Source organism: Macrobrachium nipponense, chromosome 32 (assembly GCF_015104395.2).
Source record: "Macrobrachium nipponense isolate FS-2020 chromosome 32, ASM1510439v2, whole genome shotgun sequence".
In the NCBI taxonomy this organism is placed as follows: domain Eukaryota; kingdom Metazoa; phylum Arthropoda; class Malacostraca; order Decapoda; family Palaemonidae; genus Macrobrachium; species Macrobrachium nipponense.
Window position 1 is genome coordinate 40,873,666 of NC_061094.1, and position 15,654 is coordinate 40,889,319.

The 15,654-nt window shown below is 34.8% G+C and overlaps 1 protein-coding gene across 1 annotated transcript in view; it reads right to left on the reverse strand.

The window, feature by feature from the left end:
* The window catches only part of LOC135207454 (inositol hexakisphosphate and diphosphoinositol-pentakisphosphate kinase 2-like), a gene marked incomplete at its 5' end in the record, with an annotated part of 255,448 nt that overhangs the window by 210,273 nt on the left and 29,521 nt on the right, over positions 1 to 15,654 (reverse strand). Inside the window, 2 exon segments of the mRNA XM_064239179.1 lie at positions 2,134 to 2,342; positions 5,841 to 6,075. Of these exon segments, the coding sequence (XP_064095249.1) occupies positions 2,134 to 2,342; positions 5,841 to 6,075 (444 nt within the window).

A 15,654-nucleotide genomic window follows, 5' to 3' on the forward strand; every position in this document is an offset into this window, starting at 1 on the left:
CTTACTTATCATGTCCCCTACTATCTTGCTTGGGTATCAAAAGATCATTATCTGCTACACAAATTCTAATTCTGCAAGGACAGCTCTCCAGGTGTTACAGTGGGAGAAGACCCTCTTGATATTATGCACCAATTATGAACCTTTAATGAGTCAGATCACTTTCCCCTTAAAATAACACATTTTTAATTAATTTGTATTTTCATAGCTAACAAACCTGAGGTTTAACAAACAAAAGGATCAATCTTCTGACAACAGCTGGAAATCAGTTAAAAAACAATACAGATTGTAAATGCAAGGAATCTGTGGCATCTGGTATCAGATGCGTAATTGAGGTGGAAACACGTCAAGAGAGTGCGCTTGAATCCAGTGATGCATCAGTCTTTCTTCAACCGTTTTGGAGAATCGACCTTCACTATGCTCTCCTCCTCCCAAGCCAGTTTTTTTTTTTTACCTAAATCCATGCTTTTGACCCTATGTTGGTACCTTTTGTGTAAACAGATAGGGTATGTTATGAAATGAGGGGCTTGTTATTACTATTGTCAAGTGTGAAGTCAGTTTTGTTTATCGTTAAGAATTTTCATCTAGATATCTAACACAGATCCTGTGCTTTTAATGGCTACTTAAGTTTTCTACCCATGGCAACTGTATAGTAGTATATGTCAGCCTTAGCTGAGGATCAGGACTTGTCAAACTCATCCTTTTATTCACCCTAATTCTCATTTTACTTCCATTATGACATCCTTCAAAGGGGAATTCTTAGTTATTTTCCTTTACCCCATAATTTAATGAGCAAGTACTCATTCCTTTCCTTAGGTGACCAGTAAATGTACAATTATGAAATCATCTAATAACATAGTTTCTACCTTATACATATTCAACTCTGTTTCTCTTGACCACAGCTATGAGTTCAATAGCTTACCTCAATCCAGGGGCTTAGAGTAAATCCTACAGTCCCAGTCAATAACTAAGGAATTATCAGTTTGACCTTCCCTCATTATTTGGATTAAATTGGTTTGTGGTTACATAAAACTAATTACCTAAATCAATTTATTTTTCATACAAATCCACATGTCTGGAATTATTATTAGCTTATGTTACAGTATCTTGAATGTTAAAGTATAAGACTATACATACATACATACCACAGGTGGTCCCTGGTTATCGGCTGCTTTGCTCTATGGGGCTTCGGTTTTATGGCGGTTTTCAAAAATATTCATTAAAAAATAAGGTTTCTTATAGTGGCACATTCGGTTATCGGTGCCATAAGCCACCCATCCACTATGGCAAGCCATTGCGGTTTTCGGGGGCGCCATTAAGTGATGTATGAAAGTCTAAGGGAGTAAAACATACTTACGACCCTGAGACATTTATGGCGCCAATAACCGCTTATCGGTGCCATAAGTATGCTTTACTCCCTTAAACTTTGATGCTTCGCTTAATGGCGATTTTCGCTTTATGGCGCCCGGCCAGGAACGGAACCCCTGCCAATAACCGGGTACCACCTGTTTACTAAGGGGTCTTTGTTATTTATCAGGTTAGTGTCATTTTGTTGTTATATGTGGTGGGCTTACATGCTAAAAGAATTTTATTCAATAAATTTTTTGTTTTGTCACACAGCTTACCTCTACATAAAACATGACACTTTTAAATTTTTTTATGTTGAAAGTATTTTCATTATCCATACTATTGGAGCAATTAAAATTTCTATACAGTGGACTCCCCCGTATTCGCGTTCTCCGGATTTGCGGACTCACGCATTCGCGAGTTTCTCTTCTGAACATTTCCCCCCATTATTTGCGGAAAATTTGCCTATTTGCAGTATTTTTCTATGAGAAATATCCAGAAATTCATGTTTTTTATCAGTTTCATAATAAAATGCACTTTTTGTGATAAAACTATTAAGAAAACCAAGTATAAAATTTTTAGTGGGTTTTTCTAGAGTTCTAACTAACAAATTAGGGTAGTTTCAGCGTTTTGATAAGGTTTCCAAATTATAGTACTCATATTCTAACTATTCGTGGGGGGGGGGGGGTGGGGGGGGGGGGGTCTGGTACACATTCTCCACAAATACGGGGGGAACACTGTAATATGAACTCAACTTACACGTTTTAAACAAACAAATATACCACTCACCTTTAGTTTTCTGATCTTCCTTCCTAATCTTTATTCGTTCATTGAGTTTTTTTATCAGTGCATCTACATGCTCACACATTCGAACTGGATTCTGAATAAATTCCAAAGCAGTGGATATAGATCTTGAATGTGTTGGGTTCAGTTTTTCCATATCTTCTGGAGTCAAGTCATGATCTTGTTGCATGGCTTCATGAAGACGATTCTTCACCCTACAGCAGATTGAAAGAAATCACTACAATCTACTTAATATCTATTCTTCTAGTTTTAAAAATTTTCGTTAAACACCTGATAGTAATGTGGTAAGATGCTTGTTGTACTGCAATATTAAAAATCTTTAACAAATCTGAGCTTATTTCTTTTAACTTTACCTCATTATCAACAAAGAAGAGAAAGGCCAAACTGAAAACCAGCATGTAAAATTGCTTGATTGCCACACAGTTTTCTCTTTTTTTACACAAATATGAACCATAGGTGAAAACATTCTCTTTTGATCTAGATCTCACAATTTTTTTTATTAATGTGTATGATAGTCCATAAATGATAAAAACTGGAGTTAAAGGCATACTGAATGTAAACAGGGGATGATACAGAAGTCACTAAGATAACCTTTATTAACTTTGTGCATTTAAATAACCCTTAAATGCCGAGTGGACGTATTTTATGTCGACATTTTTTGTCTCCCGTGTGCCGACTGGACGTATTTTACGTCGACATACATAAGTTTTTTTAAAAATCCGCGGAAAAATACTTATAGGCCTACCAGCCGAAAACTCTTGAATCACGCGCCTTGGGAGATGGTGGGAGTTCACGGATCAAGGTGTTGTTTTGTTCCTATCGTTACGCAGGCGCACAAGCGCGAATTTCTTTCTTGCCGCACTAAAAAGTATAGGTGACACATCTCGGAAATTATTTCATCACTTTGACATAATTTTTGTACCACTTTAAATTAGCCGTTACATGGAGTATTATATATGAAAATGTGTGCATTTCTATGTAGAATACAACAAAAAATACTCATGATTGTCGCTTTTATCAGTTTTGAGATATTTTCATATAAATAACGATAAGTGCCAAAATTTCAACCTTCAGTCAACTTTGACTCTACCGAAATGGTCGAAAAACGCAATTGTAAGCTAAAACTCTTATATTTTAGTAATATTCAATCATTTACCTTCATTTTGCAACAAATTGGAAGTCTCTAGCACAATATTTCGATTCATGGTGAATTTATGAAAAAACTTTTTCTTACGTCCACGCGGTTACTCTTCCGAAAAAAATCATACATGCGATTGTGGTAATGTTTGCACCATTTTAAAATTAGCCGTTATATAAAGTTTTATATATGGAAATGTGCGCAATTTCATGCACAATACAACTAAAAACAACCCATGGTTGTAGCTTTTATCGGTTTTGAAATATTTTCATATAAAAAATAAGTGACAAATTTTCAATCCTTCGGTCAACTTTGACTCTACTGAAATGGTCGAAAAATGCAATTGTAAGCTAAAACTCTTATATTCTAGTAATATTCAATCATGTTTACCTTCATTTTGCAACAAATTGGAAGTCTCTAGCACAATATTTTGATTTATGGTGGAATTTAATGAAAAAATATTTAAATTACGTCCGCAGAGTAACTCTTCCGAAAAAAATCATACATCGATTGTGGTAATGTTTGCACCATTTTAAAATTAGCCGTTATATAAATAGTTTTATATATGGAAATTTGCACAATACAACTAAAAACAACCCATGGTTGTAGCTTTTATCGGTTTTGAAATATTTTCATATAAAAAATAAGTGACAAATTTTCAACCTTTGGTCAACTTTGACTCTACCGAAATGGTCGAAAAACGCAATTGTAAGCTAAAACTCTTATATTCTAGTAATATTCAATCATTTACCTTCATTTTGCAACAAATTGGAAGTCTCTAGCACAATATTTTGATTTATGGTGAATTTATGAAAAAAATAACATTTTCTTTACGTCCGCGTGGTAACTCTTCCGAAAAAATCATACGTGCGATTGTGGTAATGTTTGCACAATTTTAAATTAGCCATGACATAAAGTTTTATATATGGGAAATGTGGTGCAATTTCAATGTAGAATACAACAAAAATAATTGGATGTTTGTAGCTTTTCTCATTTTTGAAATATTTGCATATAAATCACGAATAAAATAAGAAAAAAAACCATGTTCGGTCAACTTTGGACTCTGTACCGAAATGGCTCGAAAAACGCAATTATAAAGCTAAAACTCTTACGAGTCTTAGGTAATATTTCAGTCATTTTATCTTCATCTTGAAACAAATTCAAAGTCTTTAGCACAATATTTAGATTTATGGTGAATTAAAAAAAAAACTTTTCCTTCCCTCCACGCGCAGATTCTCCGCCACAAATCTCCGAAATGCGTACGTCGCATTCTCGGAATATTTGCTCCATTTCATATTGGGCATTTCATAGAGTTTTATATATGAAAATGTGCGCAATTTTATGTAGAATAAAACGAAAAATATTTGAAGGTTGTAGCTTTTCTAATATCCGAAATAATTGCATATAAAAAAATATACAAAAATTCGACATTTGGTCAACTTTAACTCTTCAGATATGGTTGAAAACTGCAATTTTAAGCTAATACTCTTACAGTATAGTAATATTCAATCATTTGCCTTCATTTTGAAAGAAATTGGAAGTCTCTAGGACAATATTTAGATTTATGGTGAATTTTTGAAAAAAATATTTATGTCCGCGCATTACGAATTCATGCATTATTTTGTGATAATATTTTCTCTGTGTTGCTTTTATCGTTTTACTATGTGTTATATACCAAAATGATCGCAATGTAGTGTACATTACAACGAAAAAAATTAACCCGTTACCTTTAACTGTTTTGCGCATAGTGCGATTTGAATACAATTATATATAAAATTTTGTTTTTGCGCTGTAATATATCGCATTATTTATATATGATAATGATAATTTTTTTCATTTCTGATGGTTGCATACTAAACTTCAGGCAATGACAAAAAAAGGAGCCAAAAATAAACTCTTAATCTTGAAAACTAAGCGCGCTCTGATTTTTTGAAAAAAATATTTTTTCCGCTTCCGCGCTCACTCTGAGACCCCCTCGGCACACGGAAGACGATTTTTAATATACCCCTTCGGCGTTTAAGGGTTAAGAAACCCATCCAAAGTACCTACACTCACAAAGAGAGAGAGAGAGGTAAAGAAAGACATCGTGAAAAAGGTATACCTCAAGCTACTTTTTTTGGCAGGAAATACTGTCTCGTTCAAACAAAAGAACCAACAATATTTCTTGCTTACAGTCAAGCTGCATATCTCAGAACTCAAAAACTTGGAATTTTTATCTCTCTCAAGAACCAAAGGCTCAGAAAAATTAAATAATTCTGAATATTCTGAGACTGTCATGAATTTTCCTATTGCCTGATTCTCAGGTATTTTCCAGTATAATTAATCTTTTCTCCCAATTCCAAGGTAACACATTGGCTACTCTTGGGAAATCCGGCATTTGAATCTCATCTTAATTTAATTTTCCTGCTGTCTAGGTAGAAAGGAAGAATAGTGCAATGTTCAACTGAATAAGCTTTGGGGGATTGTTTCAGGTTACAAATGATTTCTGGTTGTGAGTAAGGCTAAGAAGGAATTATCACAATGTAAGTTGGCATCAAAAGCACACAACACTTACATATTCTGATGTTTATAAGAATCACAGTCATTGTCTAGGAGTCCATTTGTATTAGCACTCTTAACCATCTGCACAAGTATTGGAGTAAGTTCTCCTTCAAGTGCAAGCAGTCCCTTAGCAAATGCTGCTGCTGTCATCTGTACACGTCCCTCATCACTGGCATAAATTTTGAGATCATGTCGGTAAGTTGAGTGAAGTCGAAGGAGGCCCAACCCTTGTGTTCCTGCATATTCACCTGAAGAGATAAAATTATCAAAATCTTGAAAGATAATTTTATTATGGCTTCACAATCAGCATTAAAAAATATGAGAATTATCATTTCTTAAATAAATGTGATAAGGATAGTATTTCAAAGAATTAGTAATTCAATATAACATGACCAAAACTAAACATTACATTTGAATAGTTAATGCTAATATATTCTGGTTTAATGCATTTAAATGCTTTTAGTTTAGAGGCATTCTATGTATAACACTACTACCAGAACATGTAGTTTGCAAAATTGAGATTTCATCATAAAACATAATAATTTAATAGATGCAAGGTGTGAAAGCAGCTTTAGGCCATAAATATCAAAATGCTATTAATATCCCATTCTAAGCACCATCAAGCATGATACAGCATTTAGTTATTGAATGTAATGACTAATAAATATGCAAACATGAATCACTGAAAATTAGCTTAAGCTGTCCTGCAACTGGTTTAACACACTTACAGAATGTTTAAAGAGTTTTGTAAGTTTTATAAGACACAAAATCAGTTTCTAGCATCTTGTCATCCACTCTGCAAAACATTTTCTGTTTCTCTTACTAAAGCAAACTAACTTCCTGTTTCAACAAATATGTATAGTACTTCAATCCAGATAAAGAAAGCACTGCAACATTATTTTACAAATGTATATAAACAAATACAAATTTTATTTACAGTACTACTCTGGGGGTGGCTCCTGATCTTAAGTCACTACAGTGAATTACAGAAAATATTTATCAATCTAATGTATTTCATTTCATATCCTAGCACATTACTGTACTTATTTGGCTATGTGATTATAACCTGTTAGTACTTATGTACAAAGGAGAAATACAACTTCCAGTACACTATCTCCCTTTCACATATTAATTCTCAAGAAATGTAAGTCCAAGAAGCTGTTAATATGTTTGTAATACAACAAACTCATTACTTATAGCCCACTTTATTCACCAAGAAAAATCCCAGACACATTAGTTTTCTATAGAGGGAAGAGAGAAAAAAATTGGTAAGGGGCAACAACCCCACCCATGTGCTCTTGGATCCTTAGGTCCTCAGAGAATCCTTTTGGCAAACAATGTACTTGTTCAGTGTTGATAGGTCAAGGATCACTCTTTGTTCAAAGGAATCCTTTTTGGGAACACTGAAGAGACATGCTTCATCCCCAAGGATGTCTTTGAAGCCGACCCCCAACCAAACAGTTCCTATTGGTATCCTCCATCTTTCACTATATTTGCACTTGATGGGCATTCCAGGTGTTGCTTTTCCTATTCCTTTATATGATGGATTTTGGACCTTGTGAAAAGGATGTACTGTCTGCTGTGCTGGTTGTTGTCCCTTTAACCCTCTTACGCCGACTGGACGTATTTTACGTCGACATTTTTTGTCTCCCGTGTGCCGACTGGACGTATTTTACATCGACTTAAAAAAGTTTTTTTTAAAATTCGCGGAAAAATACTTATAGGCCTACCAGCCTAAAACTTTTGAATCACGTGCCTTGGGGGATGCTGGGAGTTCACGGATCAAGGTGTTGTTATGTTTACTATCGTTACGCAGGCGCGCAAGCGCGAATTTCGTTCTTGCCGCACTAAAAAGTATAGGTGACACATCTCAAAAATTATTTCGTCACTTTGACATAATTTTTGTACCATTGAAAATTAGCCGTTACATGAAGTATTATATATGAAAATGTGTGCATTTTTATGTAGAATACAACAATAAAATACTCATGATTGTAGCTTTTATCAGTTTTGAGATATTTTCATATAAATAACGATAAGTGCCAAAATTTCAACCTTTGGTCAACTTTGACTCTACCGAAATGGTCAAACAACGCAATTGTAAGCTAAAACTCTTATATTTTAGTAATATTCAATCATTTACCTTCATTTTGCAACTAATTGGAAGTCTCTAGCACAATATTTTGATTTATGGTGAATTTTTGAAAAAACTTTTTCCTTACGTCCGCGCGGTAACTCTTCCGAAAAAAATCATACATGCGATTGTGGTAATGTTTGCACCATTTTAAAATTAGCCGTTATATAAAGTTTTATATATGGAAATGTGCACAATTTCATGCACAATACAACTAAAAACAACCCATGGTTGTAGCTTTTATCAGTTTTGAGATATTTTCATATAAATAACGATAATTGCCAAAATTTCAACCTTCGGTCAACTTTGACTCTACCGAAATGGTCGAAAAAACGCAATTGCAAGCTAAAACGCTTATATTCTAGTAATATTCAATCATTTATCTTCATTTTGCAACAAATTGGAACTCTCTAGCACAATATTTTCGATTTATGGTGAATTTATGAAAAAAATAACATTTTCTTTACGTCCGCGCGGTAACTCTTCCGAAAAAATCATACGTGCGATTGTGGTAATGTTTGCACAATTTTAAATTAGCCGTTACATAAAGTTTTATATATGAAAATGTGCACAATTTCATGTAGAATACAACAAAAAATAATTGAAGGTTGTAGCTTTTCTCATTTTCAAAATATTTGCATATAAATCACGATACATAGAAAAAAAACCACGTTCGGTCAACTTTGACTCTACCGAAATGGTCGAAAAACGCAATTGTAAGCTAAAACTCTTACAGTCTAGTAATATTCAGTCATTTATCTTCATCTTGAAACAAATTCGAAGTCTCTAGCAAAATATTTAGATTTATGGTGAATTTAAAAATAAATCTTTCCTTCCCTCCGCGCGCGGATTCTCCGCCACAAATCTCCGAAATGCGTACGTCCCATTCTCGGAATATTTGCTCCATTTCATGTTAGGCATTTCATAGAGTTTTATATATGAAAATGTGCGCAATTTCATGTAGAATAAAACGAAAAATATTTAAAGGTTGTAGCTTTTCTTATTTCCGAAATAATTGCATGTAAAAAGTATATATATATAAAAATTTGACATTCGGTCAACTTTAACTTGTCAGATATGGTCGAAAACTGCAATTGTAAGCTAATACTCTTACAGTATAGTAATATTCAATCATTTGTCTTCATTTTGAAAGAAATTGGAAGTCTCTAGGACAATATTTAGATTTATGGTGAATTTTTGAAAAAAATATTTGTTTACGTCCGCGCGTTACGAATTCATGCATTATTTTGTGATAATATTTTCTCTGTGTTGCTTTTATTGTTTTACAATGTGTTATATACCAAAATTATTGCAATTTAGTGTACATTACAACGAAAAAAAATAACTTGTTAGCTTTAACCATTTTGCGCACAGCGCGATTTGAATACAATAATTATATATGAAATTTTGTTTTTGCGCTATCATATATCGCATTATTTATATATGATAATGATAATTTTTTTCATTTCTGATGGTTGCATACTAAACTTCAGCCAATGACAAAAAAAGGAGCCAAAAATGAACTCTTAATCTTGAAAACTAAGCGCGGTGTGATTTTTTGAAAAAAATATTTTTTCCACTTCCGCGCTCACTCTGAAACACCTCCGGCACACGGGAGACAATTTTTTTTTTTTTACCGCTTCAGTGTAATAGGGTAAAAGGGAGTTGTCCCTTCTGACCACCTACCTATTTATGAGGAAAACTTTTGGAGGTGACTTAAGGCTTATATGGCTTTTTATCAAAGTGAGCCTTTTTTGGATTGGGTAAAGGAAAATTTTGGGTTTTTTTCCTAAATTCTTGCCACAGAGGTGTGTACACAGTCCAATTTTGTTGGCATGCTTGCTCTTTGACTTGAGTCACAACAGAATCCTCCAATATAGGTTCCTGCAGAAGGGGTTAGACTGTAATAAAGCAGTCACATTGGGAAGTGACTTGTTGGAGCCTTCCAATGTCCATCATGCTTTTATGCGCCAGTCTAAAAAGTCATGGTGCTTTCCATAATGTTCTCATAAGGCTTTTAGTCACGAGAGCAAAAACTGTCCTGGATTCTTCTGGAAGCCTTTTGGCAGTAACTTATAGCAAGGTGGAAGTGGTTAAGATACCAAGGAGGTGGGTCCTAGCACGAAATTCTGATGATGATGTCCCGTCAGATATTCTTCTCATAGGGGTACAAAATTGCTGAGTTGCAACATCTTAGGGGAGCTTTTTCCTGTTAAAAGGAAGTTGAAGTGTTGCCCATTCTTTGGCAGAATTTTTCGAAACTGGGAGGACTGAGGCAAATGGTTTTAGTTCTGCCACTGGTTCCTGTTTTCTAGTTCCTACCCGAAGGTTGGGGGTACATGATGAGCAAGTTGGGTTTTCTTCATAATGGGAGTACATCTAAATGTAGATCCATTTTCCATTTACCTGATAAAGGATGTCATCTATGTATAGCTCTCAATGCTATATTCCCAGGTAAGAGAACTTTCCTTTTGAGGTTTCTCCATGTCTGGTGAAGGTGGTCTCAAGCCATTCTGTATTAGGAAATGCTGCCCTGTCTCTAAATTCCACATGCACAACTTTGATCATGGTTTTTCTCTCATTGTACCCCCAATCCTTCTAGGTTCAGCAAGGTCCTTTCAATATCAATATCAACGTCATATTCTTTGAGAAATTCACCTTCAAATGAGGATTCCTCTAATTTCCTCCACAGGATTAACCTGGGAAGTACTGAGGACTGATGTTACTGGGTTCTGGCCCAACCATGGATCTTCAAAGAGAGGATTAAGTATGTATGTGCTGCCAGAATTCTGCTGGATAGATATAATTTCCCCCTTCCTGACCCTTGCTGAACAATAGGACCCATCAAGACAGCCTGAAAGGGGTAGTTTCATCCTTAAAGCTTGCTGCCAAGAGCATATGCACTACAAATTTTACACATACCTGGCGACCAAACAAATTTGTCCTGATTTTTACAAGGACTATGTTCATGGCAGGTGGTATGGGCCGTACCAACTGGCAACAAACCAACAGAGCAATTTGCTACAAAACATTTTAATCGAGGGTCATGCCTAATGGGGCCCTGTAGTGGAAAAACCAAGTTACTATTAGAAACTAATTTGTATAAATTGTTTTTAATCAGGGACACTCCTGTAAATCCCTGCATCATTAGTATAACTCATTTTATAGGTTAATTTGATTACAAGTGTATAGTTTTAGTATATTTTATAAAATATCTATGATAACTTAAACCCTTTGAAGTTTAGTTAGTTTTGAAACCCGTATATGGCTGTACTATTTGCTGAACTTTTCACATAGAAATATTAATTACTGTACGTATTTTCTTATACTTTTCGTGACTAAATGCATTTTTTTTTTATAAAACTATTAAAGTAGTTTGTTATAAGCATTTTTAGCACTTTAGAGGGGGTCTTTGGTGTTTGAACTATTAAAATAGGGCAGTTATAAGCATTTTTTGAGGGATGTCAAGCACTATGCGTGGATTGTAGCGATTTGTCAGGGGTTGTGGTACCTATTCCCGTGAATCCTGAGGCTTCACTGTACTTGCTACCAATTCTAGCAAAACCAAATGCAATAGAAATGTTAATCCTAAATAAGAAAAAGTAAGACTTCAAACCCTTTATGATGTATAAATCAGAATATCGGAATCCTAGGTAAAAATAAAAAACATATCAAACTGAATAGGTACAGAGAGCTAAATACTAGACAACCTATAGAGGACCAAAAATAATGAAAAATACAACTAACAGCTATTTAAACAAAAGTTAAATTATAGTTAAGAAGGCTAAACCCTTCATATGTGCTAGTCTCGGCTAAGCAAAGCACCAACACCTCAAAGTTTATCAATTTGTCATAATGAAATACCTTCACCAAAGGAGTTTAAGTGAGAAATGTAATAGTCAACCATTTTAAATTAAGAAATCATGAGTAAATTATGATTCTGACAAACAAAGACAATGAAAGCTAGCAGTAAATTTTCATAGCTGTGTTAAGTGTAACCGATACTACATACACAGGAATTGATAATTATCTATGGGAAAGGCACTTTGGAGCCCAGATGTACTTAACCAATGATGTGGGAGCCACCACCTTTGTTTTGACAATGTACCTGGGAGCTGCTGACCACAGGATTAGGTTACTTTAAAGTAATGGGTTTGGGGGATAACAAATTATTCAATGGGTTTTATGAACTTCTAGATACCTACAAGAGATCAACATATATAGCAAAGAAAAGCAGCTTCATAGCCCAGGATGGAGAAGATGCACCGGCATTTTATAAAAGGTCACCAGTATCACTACTGTATGACACACATGAAAATATTACTTGGAAGAAGAGTAAATTATTTTTTCCTCTTTTACACTTCTTGGAAATTTTGGTCATAAAAACAAAGGTTGATTTGTCACTCAAATAATCAGCAGCAAACAACCTACTCACAATTTGCAAGGAAGCTTTGTTGTCTATTGAAGAACACACAAATTAGTAAAGCATGGTTTTTTGGATGCTACTTTAATTAAAATAGAACTCTTGTAAAGTGTATAGACACATATTAGACCTACACTTACAACACAAACAGCTGCCATTGTAGAAAACTGCATAATGCCAAAAATTGTATACAAAGAACAAAGTGAGTTATACTGACTAGTATAAAGATTTCACAAACAAAAATAATATCAATATATAAAGATGAAAATATCAGAGAAAATTGATGACAGGAAAAGTTTGAAGAACTTGGACAAGTGAAAAATTCCATGGGATCCATAATTATCAGAACCAGCAAAGACATGAAATATTCAGCACATGAAAGACTCTGATGACAGTGATCTACTACCATTTCATTAAGATACAGCATCAATAATTCAGCTTCTACACCGTTACTGATGTCAAATATACTTGAAGAGCAATATACTTTCTCTCCAAATCAAGAAAGGATAAAAAATTTTCATGGAGAGCTAAATATATTTGTTATTCAGCATAAGAGACTTTTCTCACAAAAACATCAGACTTTTCTCACAAAAAAATCAATCAGAAAATAACTACAGTATACAGGAGTCACATCTGTCAATACCATCATATGTATGTGATTTGTTGCCAATATGAGGTGCATTACATAAAAATAAATTTTTTCTTAAAAATCTTGATAAAATACAAAATTTGCCATATCAATGTTAATGCATGCACTTTTGAAAAAAGTGAATTTTAGTGCTGAGGCAACAGTGCTGTCCTGCTAAAAAAGATGCTGAATAACTGAAACTTCAAAAGCAGATGTAGCAGTGTTGTCCTGCTAAAATGATGTTGCAAGGAGACACTTGCAAAACATCAACCTTGCTTTCAGTCAGCATATAACAATCTTACATCTAATGTTATAGCACCCGGTCATGCTCTAACATCTGACAATACCATGTAAAGCAACTCTGGCTGACTAAATGTTATAAATCTTCAAAAGAATCAAAAGAACTGCAATTTATGAAGTGTACTGAGTGATAATGTTCAAGCTTTATTAGGTCATAAATGACTTGACCATGTCTCCCAAAAACAATGCAAGTGTATGAGTATGGTAGGGCTTTAAAGTCTAACAAGGTGTTCAAAAGCTTAGCTCTTGAAATAAAGTTGGACTTTATAAAGTGGGGTAACAATGTTCAAGGTGCTAATTGATGGCGCCTATGGTCTTTCATATCAAGGATACTGTTACTGCTGAGTCACACCAAGCCTTCCTAAGCCTTTCAAAAGAATCCTCAAACCACATGACCCAGTCCTGAAAGGTAAGAACTGACAAAAAGAAAATGTGGGGAGAATTGAGACAGCATAAAGCAATAGAATCAATTTGTCCTTCACTCACAGTACAGCTAAGAATAACGGAGGTTTACACAAAACCAAATCTACCTCCACACACACATTACCTAAAAGACTTACAAAACAGCTTAGAGAACAGTTTTGAACATAAAGTCTGAACCATAAAAACTCACTGAAATATATCTGATGACTGCAAAGTAGTGCAAAGTTCAGGATAAATGAATACAGTGGACCCCCGTATTCGCGACTCACACATTCGTGGATTTCTCTCGGGAATGTTTTCCCGCATTATTCGCAGAAAATTTGTACATTTGCGTTATTTTTGTATGAGAAATATCCACAAATTCCTGGTTTTTTTTTTTTTTGTTAATTTCATCATAAAATGCACTTTTTGTGATAAAACTATTAAATAAACCAAGTATGAACATTTTTAGTGGGTTTTTCTTGAGTTTTAACTAACAAAATAGTTTTTAGCATTTTTATAGGGGTTAACTATTCACGGGGGGGTCTGGTACGCATCCCCCACGAATACGGGGGGACCACTGTAATTGTGTAATTAATCACAGACAGGCACTATGAAGCAGATGATAATAACATGGTAGACTGGAAGTACCGTGTTGTACCATGGTACATTTTTCTCACATTAAAGGCAAAGTGAAAACCTCACTTGTGATTTTGAGATTTTTGTGTTTAACACTTTTTTTTTTTTTAGTGTAGCCATCACTGTTCATTGTCAAAGAGTTACTCCACCCTGGACTCCATAAGACAGACCAACCAATCTCTCATGGTTAGTCTCAGCCAGAACAGTGAATGTTAGTGCAATAATAAAATACAAAGGACTCTGGACAGGACGGCTATGTCTCCTGTCCACACAATGACTGCCCAGGTTTTTCCTTTACACTGCTCACACTGATGTGACAAAAGTTCATCTCATGGCTATCTTCCTCATTACACCCTGGTCTATCACAAAGTTCACGCATCCCCCAGTGTTTTCTTCGGAATGCATAAAGAAAATCATTAATAACCTGTGACTATTTTTGGACCAAAAATTTATCTGGGCTGCTGGGATTTATCTATTAGGAGTTGAGGCATATCAGCACCTGTCAATTCTTTTATAACTGCCTTTGAGGAAGAACAGAGGCTAATGCTGTAAACAAATAAAAATGTCTACATAGAAAAAATCCATTTTGTGTAACCACTGTGACTTTTCAAACCCACTAACTTTCCCTTGATGAAAAGTCATGGGACTGGGGTAAATATTTATCTTGCACAGACCTGGTGTGTACAGTAATGAGGAAGATAGCCGCCATACACGCTGTTGTCACAGCTATGCGAGTAGGATGAAGGAAAAATCAAAGCAGTTGGGGGGGGGGGGGTTCCCCGCACGCATGAGTGTAACTACTTTGGGGATGGACTGTGGCTACCAAGAATAGGTTTCTCCTATGTCAAAACCTGTTTTCCACATTCTGGTGTCAGTTTCTTAGGTAATGTTTGGAGGTAAGTTTTGGTTTCTAAATCTCCCGGCACTACCTACTCAACATGATCTGTTATGGTATAACAAAGTAAGCTTTTTATATGATATAATTTTTCTACTAAAACCATCTAATAAACACTAAGATAAGGACTAGAATAACAGAAAAATGGTGATCATCCAGTGCAGAAACAAGCTGTGGAATCCAGTAGAGAGCTGATAACAGCATTGCAGGTTTGCAAAAAGAGGAGATGGTATCAAATGGCTACCTATGATTCAGGCCATCTGTTGTGAGACAATCATTCTTGCTCTGTTGCTTATACAAAAGACTGCTGAGTCTGGGAACATTCGAGACCATGGATATAAACATATATGATTGATGATTTAAGACAAAATAAATATACTGTAATAGTTACAAATATATCAGCTCT